The sequence below is a fragment of the Anneissia japonica genome, unplaced genomic scaffold (assembly GCF_011630105.1).
Source record: "Anneissia japonica isolate Jap-2015-1 unplaced genomic scaffold, ASM1163010v1 scaffold287709_len1912824_cov184, whole genome shotgun sequence".
Classification (NCBI taxonomy): Eukaryota; Metazoa; Echinodermata; class Crinoidea; order Comatulida; family Comatulidae; genus Anneissia; species Anneissia japonica.
In genome coordinates, this window is record NW_022751466.1 from 176,502 (window position 1) to 192,546 (window position 16,045).

Sequence of the window (16,045 nt, forward strand, 5' to 3'; positions counted from 1 at the left end):
ACCCCTTGAAAATAGTAGAATCATCCATTTCAGATGTGTATCTATGTTTTTGTTTATCTATTCATGATTTACTGTATCTGTCTTTCTGTCTGTATGTCGTCTAGGGATTTGTTCATATTTCATGCTGTTTATCCATCATATATGTTGGGCATATGACTACAAGTGCTTTGACCATTTTATTTCAGCCATTTCTGACAGGATAAATGCTGGTTGATGGAAGATCTCCACATATCACTATTTTACCTCTTCCAGTGGCATATCTAGGGATGACGGCCATATTTACCCCTCCCCCCCCCCCATATATCCAAAAAAAGTTGGCCGCCCTTCCTGGTTCTTTCCACTAGAAATTTGCAAAGAAAAAAATGTTTGTGTACTCCCCTAGCTTGAGCCCCCTCACATTCACATTTAGTCAGGGGGCTACATATACCCGCATAACTAATTGTGCCCACCTCTCCATCATCCCCAACTTTGTCGATACCCCCTAGATATGCTAAATACATGTTTGCCTGTACTGTACTTGCTCATTCCTATTAAACACTGACAGTCTTAGTAGTGCTATGTGTTGATATTATTTATTTATTGTGAATCCATTTGTTCTCATTGAACAAGAATCAAGTGAATGTAGTCTTGCTTTGTGTTTATTTGTTTGTAAAATGTCTGGTAAGTCCTCCTTGCATTTGACAATTATCTCATATCATTTAGAAAATTAAGCTTGTGGCCTTAATGTTTCTTTAAATGTCGTAAATAAGTAAGAGTAGGCCTACTGATGGCCAGTAGGGGGAAGGAGCCACAGGGAGCCGTAGGGAGCCGTTCCTCTTCACCCTTTGAGAAAGCACTTGAAAACTCATCCATTGTGGTTTGTATAATTATGTAATGTAGTTTAATTTATATAGCGCTTTATACCGGAGTCTCAAAGCGCTTGAGGTGTGGACTAGATTTTACAGTAACTTGCTTCTGTCTTAAGGGTCCCTTCATGACTGAGCTACCCCGGTAAACCGACCAGTACCACCTACTCTCGTCTGTCCCTCGATGCATTACTGTAAATATGAATTGTAATTACTCAAGCTAACCAAAAAGGGAAATAACAAATGATGGATTTTACTGTGATTTTATGTCCAAGCGTAATATTACATAATTCGATATGATTATAATTTTTTATTTCCAGCTCCTGGTAACTGAAGAGATGCGTAAAGGCTCCCCCGACTACCAGACCATGGAGTCATCTACCCCCACTGACGTCGAAGAGGGCACATCTTACCAACGTCAAGCAAGAACAGATAGTGAAACTAGTGGAGCGGTGGAACACCCTAAGGCTAGCCCCTTGGGTACTCTGGTAGCATATATTACAAAACAGAGCTACATTGCTGCTCTTGTACTGATGATGGCAAGTACTAAACCAAGCAATTTTCTACAATAGTCCTTTATGGAGTTGGCAATAGACAGGAATCTGATCTGTTATAGTAAATATCTACAGATGCACTGTTTATGTTTAAATAACATAGAACGAACATTACTTCGAATAATGAGGAGGCCATGAATCAACATGTCATCTTTAAGAATGAAAAAACTAAATATAAATATATCTTGAGAAAATATTTGGCAGTTGTGAAATCATAAAAAATAAAAAATAATTCAGTATTCATATATCGTATATCTTATATTCACTCTTCTTATTACTTCCTTAATATTTAGGCATGGAGCATTACATACCACAGTTGGTTATCCTTTGTACTCCTCCTTTGGGCTTGTGCATGCTGGATAATACCTGGATCAAGGAAGTGCGCCCTCTACAGTTCACCATTTATAGTAATTTATGCGGAGTGCTTGATCATTATCCAGTTTGTCTATGGTTTGAATTTGAATGAAGAGGAACTGCCAACAGTAACTGAGGATGGAGTTGATTTAACTGAGATAGGGCTTGTGAGGTATGAGATACCGTGTACTGTACTAGCTGTTAAGGTAACTTTCCATATATCTATTTCTGTTTTAAAATAACCAAACACAATCAAACATTTTTTAATTGAAGCTCAAGTTTTATGTTAAATTATTACATGAACAAACACAATCTACAAGTCTATTTCGTGAATACTTACCTGGATAACCGACTAATTGCCATTGTTCCCAAAACGGAACACCCCTTCGAAAAATGGAACAGTCCGACCCAAGGCGCCACGTGCGAACCATCTCCCTAACAAACGTCCTCATTCCCTTTTCGACGTTGTTCGAAGTTGGATCGTCTAGCCTTCGGAAAACTAGCAGGACTTTTCAAGCACAATTCTGTTCTTCTTGGATTTATTTTCGCCCTTGGATTTATTTTCAACAAGTGGTTGACAAGATATCCTTTTATTTTTATTGTAGTCTCGATCGGTGTCCATATCCGCTCGCAAGAATTTATGCTCGGCGTGTGGGGGCCCAAACCGAGTGTTAAGCTCGACCGGCACTCGGAGTGCCCGTTGTGTCACTCGTGCAGCAAGGCTGAGACTTGAGAGATTTGTGCACGCTGGCCCCCGACTAAGTTTGCGGCGGCTCTGGATTGGGCAGCTCAGGCTGCCACTCGATCTCAGAGTTCGTTGCCGGCTGCGTCGGGGGTTGTATTACTGCAGTTAAATTCTAAATAATAAATCACTAATATATCATTGACACAATTATCATGACTAACCATTCAGGCCACTGCTAGCCGATGGCCTCCTCTAACATCTTCATCTGTTCAGGACCATCCTCATCCAATTTCCAATCACATCAGGTTGTTGATCTCTGTAACATCTCTTGAGCCCACCACTTTTTCTTTTATAATTGTACGGTATCTACTCTTGTGTTTTCCTTTGCTCACATGCTATGGTCCATGCATGCAATGTAGCCGCTCAGATAATTTCCCGTACATAAAATATAAATATTGTATATATTCTATAATATATTTGTTAACTATCATTATAGGAGTTTGTTTCATAATTTTTAATATGTTACTAATATATATTCTTTATTATCTGACTATTGTAAATGAAATATCAAAAATTATTACTCTTGACATTAATGTAAACTTGCTTTTATATCATATAAATTATCTGATTTTTTTAATGTAAAAGACTATATTCCAACTAATCTCCAAGCCTGTGTTGTCTCTCTGTTAAATGTCAAAACACATCTAATTCAGACTGCTTTACTATTCTTGACTCTGCCCACAATACTTATCAACTTCACATTGCTGGGGGAAATCAGTCCACTGGACAAACAAACAGTTCATTGCAATATCACTCTTTTATTGTAAATCTATATATGCATGACTTACCATAGTATTCATGACCTCTGTATATATGACTTACCTCAATATTTGCTTGTTTTTTCTTACATCTGACCGGTAGTACATAAACCGGTAGCAGCATAAGCATTATTACCTGATGATGATTATGTGGAACACGTCAAAACATGTCATTTATAAGTTTTATATGTTTTATTAAGTGCATTAATGCATATTCATATTAACTTTACAGCTTCTGTACACATGCATGTTTTGGATGACCTTACGGCAGTTCTGTCGGGAAAATAAGCTACGAGAGCTTGACCACCACCAAGCTGCAGATGGTATCATCCTCCAACCATTTGGAATGATCTTCTCAGCTCCATCTGATGAGGTCAAAGGTAAGTCAAAACTCTATATTATCACTGCATTAAAACAAGGTAAATAGAATAAAATAAATTTTACAGTAAGCATTTGTGTACTTTGATAAAAATCCTAATGCCTCACCAATGTACCATTCTTTCAAAACAAACAGATATATAAAATAATTTCAAAGGTTTGTTTTTACATTTATATTTCTGCTTTGTACCTTGTCTACAGCTTTAAACGAGAGGGCGGAGACGGGTGATCATGTTGATCGTGTACAGAGTGAGACAATGATGGTGATAGGAGCTGCCATCATGGACTTGATCGCAAAATACTGGATACTGCTTTGTGGTGGCATGTTCCTCATTGTCAGTCTTCAGGACACTGTTGATTGTTTCAAGATAATCTACATGGGGCTCTTCTTGTTCCTTATGACCATCTTTGTCGTAAGGCTTTTTAAATATTGTTTTAATTATTAATTAAATTTTATTTGAAATTGTATTGTTATTCTGTAACTGATTCTTTATGATCTATTGGATTACTTGTTGGATATTTTTTTACTTTGAACTAAATATTCTTCAAAAAAGTTTTTTCTTATTTTTTTATTTCCTGTAATTGCTATATTGCTACTGTATATTGCTGTATATTAACAATTCATAAACAGATATATTTGCTCTCTAACTGATCTAAAAATGTTCTCATCCATAGTTTTCTTGGCGCCTGTTTCGAGTGATTGTATACTTTTTCTGGTGGATTGTCGTTATCTACTCGATGATTGTACTTGTCCTCATTTACACGTTTCAGTTTGAAAAATTCCCTGAGTATTGGCAGAATAGTACTCATTTATCAAAGGAAACGTAAGTTTAGCTCTGTCGATAGCATCTTTAAGTATAATCACTATTATAATTTTAATAGTCTATTTCGTGAATACTTACCTGGATAACCGACTAATTGCCATTGTTCCCAAAACAGAACACCCCTTTGAAAAAAAAAATGGAACAGTCCGACCCAAAGCGCCACATCCGAACCGTCTCCCTAACAAACGTCCTCATTCCCTTTTCGACGTTGTTCGAAGTCGGATCATCTAGCCTTTGAAAACTAGCAGGACTTTTCAAGCAATTCTCCTTGGATTTATTTTTGCCTTGGATATATTTTCAACTTGTGGTTGACAAGATATCCTTTTTATTGTAGTCTCGATCGACATGTTCGCTCGCAAGTCTTTGTGCTCGGCGTGTGGGCCCCAAACCGAGTGTTAAGCTCGACCGGCACTCGGAGTGCCCGTTGTGTCGCTCGTGCAGCAAGGCTGAGCCTTGCGAGATTTGTGCATCTTTAAGTATAATCACTATTATAATTTTAATAATTTGTCTAAATATTAGATACTATATGTTAGAATTAACTATTAATTTGTTAATTTTGGCAGGTTGAGTGACATTGGTTTAGAGGAGTTTAGTACATCCAAGCTGTTTCTGAACTTGCTGATTCCAACATCCTTCATCATTGTCATCGTGGTACAGATTCACTACTTCCATAGTCATTTTCTTAAGCTGAGTGACATCAAAAAACCAAGGTAAAGATTATTGATTCTTCCCAACATGCATTCTGCTCCATGCAGAAAATTTAAATAAGTAAAACAATGTACTCAATGTTAATTATTGATGAGGGTTTCGCCCAATTGTCAGTTGGGCTTCGTCAGATAGATGTGTTCAACTGTCATCAACAAATAACAGTGAGTGCATTGGTTATTGTAATGACATTTTCTGTATGGAAAATATACTGTATTGGAAACCAGATGAAACTATTTTGCCAATGCATTCTGTTTTCAAAATCTTTAATCATTGTGATCGTGTTATAGATACACTACTTCCATAATCTGTTCCTTAAGCTGAGTGACATGGGGAAAAAATCTTAGGTAAAGATTCTAGGCCTATCCCAACATGCATTCTGTTTGCAACATCTTTTACCATTGCCATCTTAGTACAGATTCACTACTTCCATAGCCACTTTCTTAAGCTTAGTGACATAAAAAAAACCAGGTAAATGGGATTATTCGACTGCTTCATTTCCTGACCAAAACAAACATGGCCGATTGGTCAGTTCAGCAACAACATTTGCGTTAATATAATTTAGGCTAAATTTCAGAAAATAGAAGTTGTAATATTTACTCACATGAAGTCAAAAAATAATAGTAGGCTAACAGAATTCAAAAATCGGATGAAAACATTTTTCTATGAAAAATCCATACTGCCACAATCCACAACAACCTTGATATATTTTTTAAGCATGTATCGCGATAATGCAGCTGTTTTGTTTTGTCGAGTATTTACCAGTTTTCTATTCGATTGGTTGTATTCATTAAGTAGGATTTTACCACTGTGCAGGTGGGTGTGGTTTAACGAAGAACGACCAGTCGAATACGGCCATTATTATGTACCTATCCCAACATGCATTCTGTTCCCAACATCCTTTGTAATTGTGATCATTGAATCATACTCCTTAAAGCTATGTCCAGATTATCAAATTTTCTTTGACTAAAAACTATTGTATGCCCATATATAGTCATGATGTGCCTATATATGGTCATGATGTGATGTCATGACCATATTTAGTCATGATGTGCCTATATATGGTCATGATGTGATGTCATCGTGACCATATTTAGGCATGTCACATTTTTGGTAGTCTGGATAGGGTTTTACAGGGGATTTATTTTAAAAGACCTTTGACCTACCTCAGAATGCACAATGTTATACCTCAATGAATACAGGCTCACTTTTACCGATTTAACTTTTCTTAGTGGGAGTAATTACGCTGTGACCAGCGATGACACAGCAATTGAAGGTGGAAGCGGGGAGGACCTGGATGAGGTTGATGCGTCATCTCAAAAAAGTAACGGTACGAATACTATTACTTTAAGTTGTCATACATAATTTGATTACTGTACCTGTAAAAATGTTACATATACTTTACCACATGTATAAACTTTTTTATATCATGTTTATGAAAAAATATATTTTTAAAGCATATCATTTTATTTTGCAATTGTTTTATCTGTCTTGTGAATACTTAAACCAGATAAACAGATAAATAACAATTTAATTTTTGCCATAGAGTTGCCTTCTGTAGCTACTGTGTTTACTTTGAAAGGTGGCTATGCATTTATACCACACAAAATACAAGGGTCTCTGTGCTCCAAAACAAGTAAATAGATGTAATGGGGGGAAAAAAAGAAGAACTTCAAGCCAGCACCCAAACCACAGTATGGGGATGTACCCTCATTGCTGACCAGGGATCTGTCAACAAAAGGTACAGTGCCCAGGCCAGCACCTTTACTGTTGAATGTAAGAAAAATAATTTTAAAAACAACTCTTTTTGCTCTCAACAGCCCAGAAAAGCCTAAAACTGTACATAGGGCAGCTGTTCAAGACTGGTTTGGCTTACTACCACAGAATCACATCTGTTCTCTGGAGAATCATTGAAATACACATGATGAAGGTCGTGTTCATCACCATCATCGTCGTTGCATGCAACGAGGTAAGTTCAGATAAAATGCTAGATAACATGATATGAATACACAATCTTGATTGATTCAGACTGAAGATATAGTTTACAATTCACCTTTTAATCCCATTTTCATGGGTTAAATCAGGGCAAAACCATAAATATATCACCAGATTTCGGTTTAAAAATCTGTGTTCCAAATCCGAGGGCGAGTTGAATGACCAAGCGGTAACCTACAGCCATAATATTCACGCTGGTTTGAGTGGTACGCTTGCATTTTTTTTTGGTGGTGGTGGTTTAGCAAGCTTTCTTGGATAAGGACTATAATTTATAGGCTTAGTGTACACAATTGGCTCACATGCACATTATAAAGATTCCAGTACATCTTTCGAGACAAGTAGGGGGTTACCCAGATGTACTGGTCTAAACAGCTCCTGTTGCCCTGCAGTTACGGACCATTAGGTAAACTGTTTTCTCATAGGAAGTGAATGCAGCACTCTGCAGTACTGTCTGTTAGACAAAGACTTCTGTATCCTTACAGTTCTAACAGATATTCAGTAATATTAGGGTAACTGTATTCAGAGAGTCATGTGATCCTATCTGGATATGGACAATGTGTGTTTCACTTGAATTATATTTGTATCTCAGATAGTGTTCCATTATTATTATTATTTACTATTCTGTGAAAATATGTGCATAAATTATTGCAAATTTGAATTCAGGTGACTGCTGTGAACTGTGTTTTTGTTTGCCTGATGTTCTTCGCAATACCTGTTCATAGTCTGCAGAGGCTGTTCTGTTTGATAGCAATTATCTGGGCATCTCTTGTTATGCTGGCCAAGATGATTTACCAACTAAATTTTATAGATACTGACGAATTCACCGAGAATTGCACAGAAAGGGTAAGTGGTGATGCTGTCAAGCTTTAAGTACCTGAGTTCGATCTTTCAAAATGTCAGTGTTCACAAAAGATTTCCCTCATTAGATCCATAAATATGCCAAAAATGATGTCTGGTTTTGTAGCACCCATAGAGCTATTAAACAACTAGAGTGCTGACAAGATGACAAAGCAAAAAACAATGAGTTGTGTATGTGTACTCAACAAGATGGCTGCCATTAAAAAGTGTCACCTTCAGGTTTGGTATACATATATAATTACAACCATGAGTAAGCCCTCCGACTAACTATCGTTTCATTAATCATTATTATTAATACTATTAAATTAATAAACTAGCATATCCAAAAAGAGCCCAGGTGGAGTATCTAATATTGAAATTAAGGTACCGAGGAATGAAATTCGAAATCATATTCCCTACAATGCAATGCTGCGAAGCTTGGGTTTTATTTTGTATTCAAAACTTTCAAGGTTAAATTGAAAATGATGCTAGGGGTATTTCGATTGGCTGGATCTGTGGGAGCCATCTTGTTGTAATGGAATGCGTTGGGAGTTGTGATGAATCCGATCCCTTAGTAGCAGTGCGTACTGCAAATGCTATTACGATGTGAGTTCGGATCGGATTCATCGCTAGTCACCAGACATCAGTCTAGATACTTGGAGGTTGTGGGTTCAATTCCTGCCCGAATCACTTGCAAATTTTTTCTCTGGTATTTGGGGAGGTACTGAGTAATCAGTACAATAACACTTCAGGTAGGGCAAAACATCATTCCTATGATTTTTTAATTGTTTGGAGTTGGTTAATATTTATTTAATAATAATAATTATAATAATAATTGAGAATTTATATAATGCAAATTATAAAACAATTTTAAAATCAAATGCACTTTAGACTGAAATTTATAATGTTTCCTTGTAAAATAATGTTTTGTTGTTAGCTTTGAAAGTGGATATTGTAGAGATTGTTTAGATGTACAGGTAATGGTAGAGTTCCAGCTAGAGTAGTACCTGCAAGTGTGAAAGATCTGTTGCCGTTAGTTTTGAAGTTTGTACAGGGAATAGATAGAAGGCATTGGTGAGAGGATTTGTATGTTAATAGTTTGTGTTGTGCCTAGTGTGAAGGTGGTAGGAAAACTAAATATTGTATCTAAATCAATGTTGACATTTCAATAGAATCCTGATTGGTATGGTGAAGAGATGGTAAACAGCACTTCCTGGCTTGGTTTTGAAGTTCCAACTGATCAAAGCTTTCCAGACTATGTACATGTATGTATATTTCTTCCCTTTTTAGTAGGCTATTCTTTTAATTTATAGTATATCAACAGTAGCATATCTAGGGGTGTGCAGTGGTGCACGCCCCTCCAAAAATTACTCACGCCCCCCCCCCATCCAAAAAAAAAAAAATAACCTCCTAGTCGTCCCCCTGAAAATCCTGGTCAAGTAGTTAAAAATCCTTGAAATCACCTTATTTTGCGAGTTAGCCCCACTTGAACTGATCATCGAGCCCACCTACTTTACCTTCGCTCCCCCAATCAGCACCCCCATTTCAAGACTCCTAGACACACTGTATATCAACCAATTTATATATTTATTAATTTTTTTTTTATCATGTTTAATTAACCTTCAGTTCTTATTTGCTCCTCGAAATGTATTCAGGTTCAATTGAATTCTCTCCAACCCACAAAAGAATAATCAAAATTTGGGTTGTTTGATCAAACAGGTTTTAATTGAATTTTGTTTCTGTAGAAGTACATGTTTATTATCATTGCTCTGTTTGTGATTTAATTTTGTTTCTGTAGGGGTACATGTTTATTATCATTGTTCTGATTGTAAACTCTATCGTAATATTGCACCAGAGGCAGCACTATTGGGAGCAAGGCAAACCCATTCCAAAGGACGGAATAATTTTTGAGGGTGTCAATCGCGCCAACGCTGATGAGGGTCTATTGAATATGCTCAAATTCCTCGCCAATTACGGCTTCTACAAGTATGGTCTTGAGGTATGCTTTATTTACTATATTCTGTATGATTCACACCATTGTATATAGAGGGCAGCACATCAGAAGGTAGTAACCAATGTTATTCAGGTTTATTTTCCAATTGACAGTTTTCCATTATGACCAAAATTTGTTAATGTTATTCTTTCAAATTGTGACGAATTTGAAATAAATAAATAAATAAATTAATTAATTAATTAAATAAATAAATAGATAAAAAAAATAAATGAATGAATGAATTAATTAATTAATTCAGCTTCTTAAGCTGACTTTAAGCCTTACTGTATATCATAATTATATTGTTTGTATTGCTTGACCAATTTTACGCCTACCCTTTCATGCACCCTTTCTCATCCACATACTCAAATAGGGATGCATTGATTAACAACTCTTATTAGTTAAATACTTTGATTTGAATTAGGCGAAAAATGATATTATCAATTGTTGTCTCCTTTTAGATATCCTACATCATGGTTGTTATAACAGTGTGCATTCGACTGGATTTGTTCTCTGTCATCTACATGACGTTCCTCTTAATCATGATCTTCTTGGACCGTAAAGTGGTGATGGTCATCTGGCCGATATTCCTCATTGTTCTGGCCATTCTGCTTCCGGTCAGTTACTGCCTGTGCTTAGGGCTTCCCCCAAGTTTCTGTGTTAGTAAGTACAGTGTATAGATCATGCTGGCTAATAATTTCATTGATGGTGATGATAATGATGGTTGGGGTGGGGGAGATGTTGAAGATAGAATATTCTATTTTAATGTTACTTGTGTTTATTATACCAAGATAGCCTTAAGGTACAGTGCCATACCATTTACTAAGCCCACCTCCAGCCCTACTCTTCAAACCCCTACTCGGAGGCGTTGGGCAGTAATGTACCAGGACCATTAATAATGAGGACAATGGTGGTGATGTTGATGAGAATGATGGGGATGATGATGGTGTTGGTGAGGATAATGATAATGATGATGGCATGATAATGATGATGGTGATGGTAATGATGATTATAATGATGATGGTGATGATGATGTTTATGGTAGTAATGATGATGATAGTGTTGATGTTGATGAGAATAATGATGTTGATAATGATTCCTGTGAATCTTAATGGGATGATGTTGATACGTCATAAGAATAGATCTTATTATTCTAAATAAGTACAGACAAGACATAGTGATTCACTGTAAAGATCAACATATGGAATCACTATGGTTTGTTCGTCCTTATTTAGAGTATGCTTTATACTTAATTATCTTACACTCATCAGGAGGCCTACTGATGTTTTTTTTATCGAGTATTCATAACATCATACTCTGTAGAGCCATGTTGATTTATTTCTAAAAAATTGATGTTAAGATTGTCGTGTATAGGGGTGAAAGATTGGTAGGAACTGGGCCACGATGTGAACTTTCTTGACCCCACTGATGTTGAAAGGGATATGTTGATGTAGACTTTGATGACAAGGAAAATAAAGATGATAATTAATTGTTATTGTAAATATAAATTTGATGAAATTAAATATTTGCAGATTACATTTGGACGACAAATGATTTGCCTTCGGAGTTAATAACTTGGCTTTACCTACCAGTGTATGATAACCCCCTCAATGCTAAGGTTATTATAGGTGAGAAAATCAATTTTATCAAACTAAACTATCAACAATTATTTGGAGATTTTGTCAAAGCATAGAAAACATGTATATATTAATCTTGTATCTTAATAATTACCTAATTGTATAAAAATCTTCTTCTGAATTTACTTTTATGACTTATTGAGATGTATATTGAATTTTTTTAACTTAATATTTGTCTTGTATTTTTCCTGTGTTTCTACTACTTTCGATTTTGATTGTTAAATTACTTAGAATTTGAATTTGAAACAAATATTTATCAAGTAAACCATCCTAACAATAATTTTGTGATACAATTTGTGTTAAACAAAAGTTCTCTCTGCACTGTATCTATACCAGACGACAACTCAGTAATATTATTTTCCATTGCGAGTTTAGATTATATTCTTGTACATGTTGCCAACTGCTGTTTAACTGAATTTTTTTTTCTAGCTGACTTTTTCCAGCTGTTGTTTGTGAGTCTTCAGTGGCAAGTGTTCCTAAAGGAATCTAAATCTGGTTTTGGTGGAGGTGACAACAATGTTGCGGCCACTGACGTTGAGAACATAGACACAAATCCAGTGCCAAACTTTACTTTTAACAAGTATGAAGTTGTTTTGTTTTGTTTTGTTTTTTTGTTTTTTTATAAATAAAGAGTTAACCAGATATTTTCAGTACTTATATATTACCTTTATTGGGGCTACCACAAGTTTAATTGAGAACATTATCATTGAACAATAATTAAAGAATTTTTTTGTTTATTCTCTGACATCAACAAATTATTTCAATGAATTTAACAACCTGTCACAGTTTTTTCTAAAGTATCCGTAAATGGTTTGTAATAAGGAAATAATGATACAAAAATGAATGAAATTAAAAGTATTCTGCATTTTTTTATGAAGTTATAAATCATACTAATTTATTTGTTTTGGTTTTTCTTCTAGATCTTATTTGGACCTTTGCAAGGTATGTCAACTAAATTGTATACATTTACCCTCCACTTGTACATAGTTCAGACTTTTATTTGAATTATATCTTGAGTCAATTTTGAATGCCAGGAAATCTATACTACCATGTATATGACAGTCTTTTTTTTCATAACTGTGTGTTATGGTTTTTTATTATATTTACAACAATGTGGATTTTTTTTATTAATGTAGTAAATTGTAAGTCATAATAAAAAAAAGTTTTATCCTTACAGAATTAACATGTACCTTTCTGATATGAACTTTCTAAATATGAAATATGCATGTCATTATCTTTATGTGATTTATTATTAATCTTCATGAGGTGACTGACTTGTTTGAAGATTAAACAATATATTATTGAGTGGAATGATGCTCTATAAACTGAGTGTCATTATAAGGCTTAGAAAGTGGAAGTGTTTAAAGTTTTGAGATCTGGTATCCAACACAATTTGACCCCAGAAGCCTGTAATTGAAATGTCCACAATTCTACTCAACTTATACACATTAAATCACTATCTACCCTTCTCCAAACCTGATGCTATCTTAAAAAACATACAAATATTTTGATAGTTTCCAAAAATGGTTCATATTCATTAAAATAATTGTTTCTCTAACTTCGTCATTTCTTCTATCCCATTATTACCCCTTCAGAGTTCCGTTTTAGGCTACAATTTTTGGGTGTGCCTGGCTGTCCTTTACATAACAGCCACCAGCCACACCAATATACTAGGTGTAGGCTACTTGATCATTGCATTTTCCTGTTTGGGTTTCGGTCGTAACTTGCTTCTGAAACCCATGTCTGAGGCCGTCAAGTTGTAAGTATTTTAAAATGGATGTCTTGACAAAAAAAAGCCATGGATTGCTGCCTAATCTGCACTAACCCCTTATTTGCATATTAATTTGCATTTTATAACTAAATTGTATACATTAACCCCCTCCACTTATACATAGTTCAGACTTTTATTTGAATTATATCTTGAGTCAATTTTGAATGCCAGGAAATCTATACTACCATGTATATGACAGTCTTTTTTTTTTCATAACTGTATGTTATGGTTTTTTATTATATTTACAACAATGTGGATTTTTTTATTAATGTAGTAAATTGTAAGTCATAATAAAAAAAGTTCAAGTTTTATCCTTACAGAATTAACATGTACCTTTCTGATATGAACTTTCTAAATATGAAATATGCATGTCATTATCTTTATGTGATTTATTATTAATCTTCATGGGGTGACTGACATGTTTGAAGATTAAACAATATTTTAATTGAGTGGAATGATGCTCTATAAACTGAGTGTCATTATAAGGCTTACAAAGTGGAAGTGTTTAAAGTTTTGAGATCTGGTATCCCACACAATTTGACCCCAGAAGCCTGTAATTGAAATGTCCACAATTCTACTCAACTTATACACATTAAATCACTATCTACCCTTCTCCAAACCTGATGCTATCTTAAAAAACATACAAATATTTTGATAGTTTCCAAAAATGGTTCATATTCATTAAAATAATTGTTTCTCTAACTTCGTCATTTCTTCTATCCCATTATTACCCCTTCAGAGTTCCGTTTTAGGCTACAATTTTTGGGTGTGCCTGGCTGTCCTTTACATAACAGCCACCAGCCACACCAATATACTAGGTGTAGGCTACTTGATCATTGCATTTTCCTGTTTGGGTTTCGGTCGTAACTTGCTTCTGAAACCCATGTCTGAGGCCGTCAAGTTGTAAGTATTTTAAAATGGATGTCTTGACAAAAAAAAGCCATGGATTGCTGCCTAATCTGCACTAACCCCTTATTTGCATATTAATTTGCATTTTATTTGCATATTATTCACATATTATTTGCAAATGTATAAACAAATGTGATATATTGCATCCTTTGGTTTGATTTAAAATGTTTTATGTTAAAAAAGTAATTTATATAAATTACTTTTATTTTCTTAAATTTTTTTTCTCAAGCTGGGTACTCATTGCACGCAACAAGAATAATAATGATACCACAACGCGCGCACAACAAATCATTTTTAATGATGATTCATTCATACTGCCACCGACATGCAGAGCATGAAGAGCAGCTTAGCTCAGTGGGCTAATCTGGTAGTAGCCACTGTGTGTGCGCTGAACCGTGGAGATTTCTAGGTCGCCAGTTAAATTCCCATCGCTGCCTCTCCTTGTGTTTCAGCTAGAGGGCTGAAATACAAGTTACAATAGCGCACCGTTTTTCGGATGAGACGTTTAAGCCATTGGTCTTGTGTGCATTATGGCCCATGTGCACGTTAAAGAACGCAGTACACTCTTCGGAAAAGAGTAGGGGATTGTCTCCCGGTGTATTGCCCAATCACTACCAGAAGGACTCCACTGGAAATAAGTCTTCTTCTAGACTATCTTTAGTGTTTACATCGAATAAATCCAATCCAATCCAAGACGGCGTCACGTGGTGTAGAGTTTACAGGTAACGGAGTTGGATTTATCATGTTACGGTCATACAACCATCGTACGATGCAATGAGTGCCCAGCTTTGGATATCAATATTATTTGACTATTATATTAAGAACAAAGGATGTATTGTCACAAAGATTGCGTTATTAACTTTGCGTTATCTTTATGTTTGACGTCAGTGTTGTGTTTAGCAGCTGTATACGTTCTAATATCTGATACAATACCCACATGCACTGTTTTATTTTCTGAAATCTTAATCACTATATTTTCTGTTGGCGCACAATGATATGTTTTATCTCTAATGCTGTTTTGCTATTGACTAACCTTTGAAATTTGCAGAGAAAACTATCTAGAAGGATTCTGAAGCTGCATGCATTCTGATCTTATAACTGTGTTGTTTTTACCGTCTTTGTTTCTTGTTTCTGACCCTCCTCTGCAGACAGTAGTCTTTCAGTACATGTTTTACATCACGTTGGCCATGATATTTGGTACCGGGACAACACGTGTCAGTATCTTCGGCATTTTCTATGTGATTTTTTCGATGTACTACTTTTTATACGGTCCCGATTATCTGATAAGGTCCCAGAAACGTTTGTTAAGAGCGTAAGTGGGGTCAAAGCTTCAATATTTCATTCGCATTTTTTTATTACCACTAAATTTCATGAAATTCATTCTATCATTAATTTGGATATTTTCTTCCCATCATGCTTTAGTGCTATTTAATCAAAATTTAAGTGCATGTAATATTAACAATTGTATTCATCTTTTTCACATTGTGAATTTGTAAGTTTCAATTTTAAGCTTTGAACCAGCTGTTACAATCTTATTTACTCCAGTCAATTCTCATCGCTGCTCTCCTTGTATTTCAGCTAGAGGGCTGAAATACAATTTGCGATAGCGCACCTTCTTTCAGATGAGACGTTTAAGCTGTTGGTCCTGTGTGCACCCTGGCCCACTCTGAATAATTATATAAATATTAGAAAAATTATAGGAATTATATATAATTTTTAAATATAAATGAAATTAATAAT

General features: G+C 35.2%; 1 protein-coding gene across 14 annotated transcripts in view; it reads left to right on the top strand.

Annotated features, from left to right (window-relative positions):
- LOC117121671 (piezo-type mechanosensitive ion channel component 2-like) overlaps positions 1-16,045 on the top strand; it is a 61,895-nt gene that overhangs the window by 20,533 nt on the left and 25,317 nt on the right. For 13 of the 14 annotated variants that reach the window (XM_033266944.1, XM_033266930.1, XM_033266935.1 and 10 more), the window contains 16 exons: positions 1,166-1,384; positions 1,693-1,959; positions 3,489-3,636; positions 3,836-4,047; positions 4,310-4,458; positions 5,022-5,168; positions 6,396-6,493; positions 6,984-7,132; positions 7,822-8,001; positions 9,168-9,260; positions 9,794-9,994; positions 10,450-10,651; positions 11,521-11,616; positions 12,055-12,205; positions 12,546-12,567; positions 13,221-13,384. In XM_033266944.1, the coding sequence (XP_033122835.1) occupies positions 1,166-1,384; positions 1,693-1,959; positions 3,489-3,636; positions 3,836-4,047; positions 4,310-4,458; positions 5,022-5,168; positions 6,396-6,493; positions 6,984-7,132; positions 7,822-8,001; positions 9,168-9,260; positions 9,794-9,994; positions 10,450-10,651; positions 11,521-11,616; positions 12,055-12,205; positions 12,546-12,567; positions 13,221-13,384 (2,498 nt within the window). Of the gene's footprint in view, positions 1-1,165; positions 1,385-1,692; positions 1,960-3,488; positions 3,637-3,835; positions 4,048-4,309; positions 4,459-5,021; positions 5,169-6,395; positions 6,494-6,983; positions 7,133-7,821; positions 8,002-9,167; positions 9,261-9,793; positions 9,995-10,449; positions 10,652-11,520; positions 11,617-12,054; positions 12,206-12,545; positions 12,568-13,220; positions 13,385-15,453; positions 15,618-16,045 lie in introns of all 14 variants that reach the window. The other variant, XM_033266932.1, reaches the window with a different exon arrangement.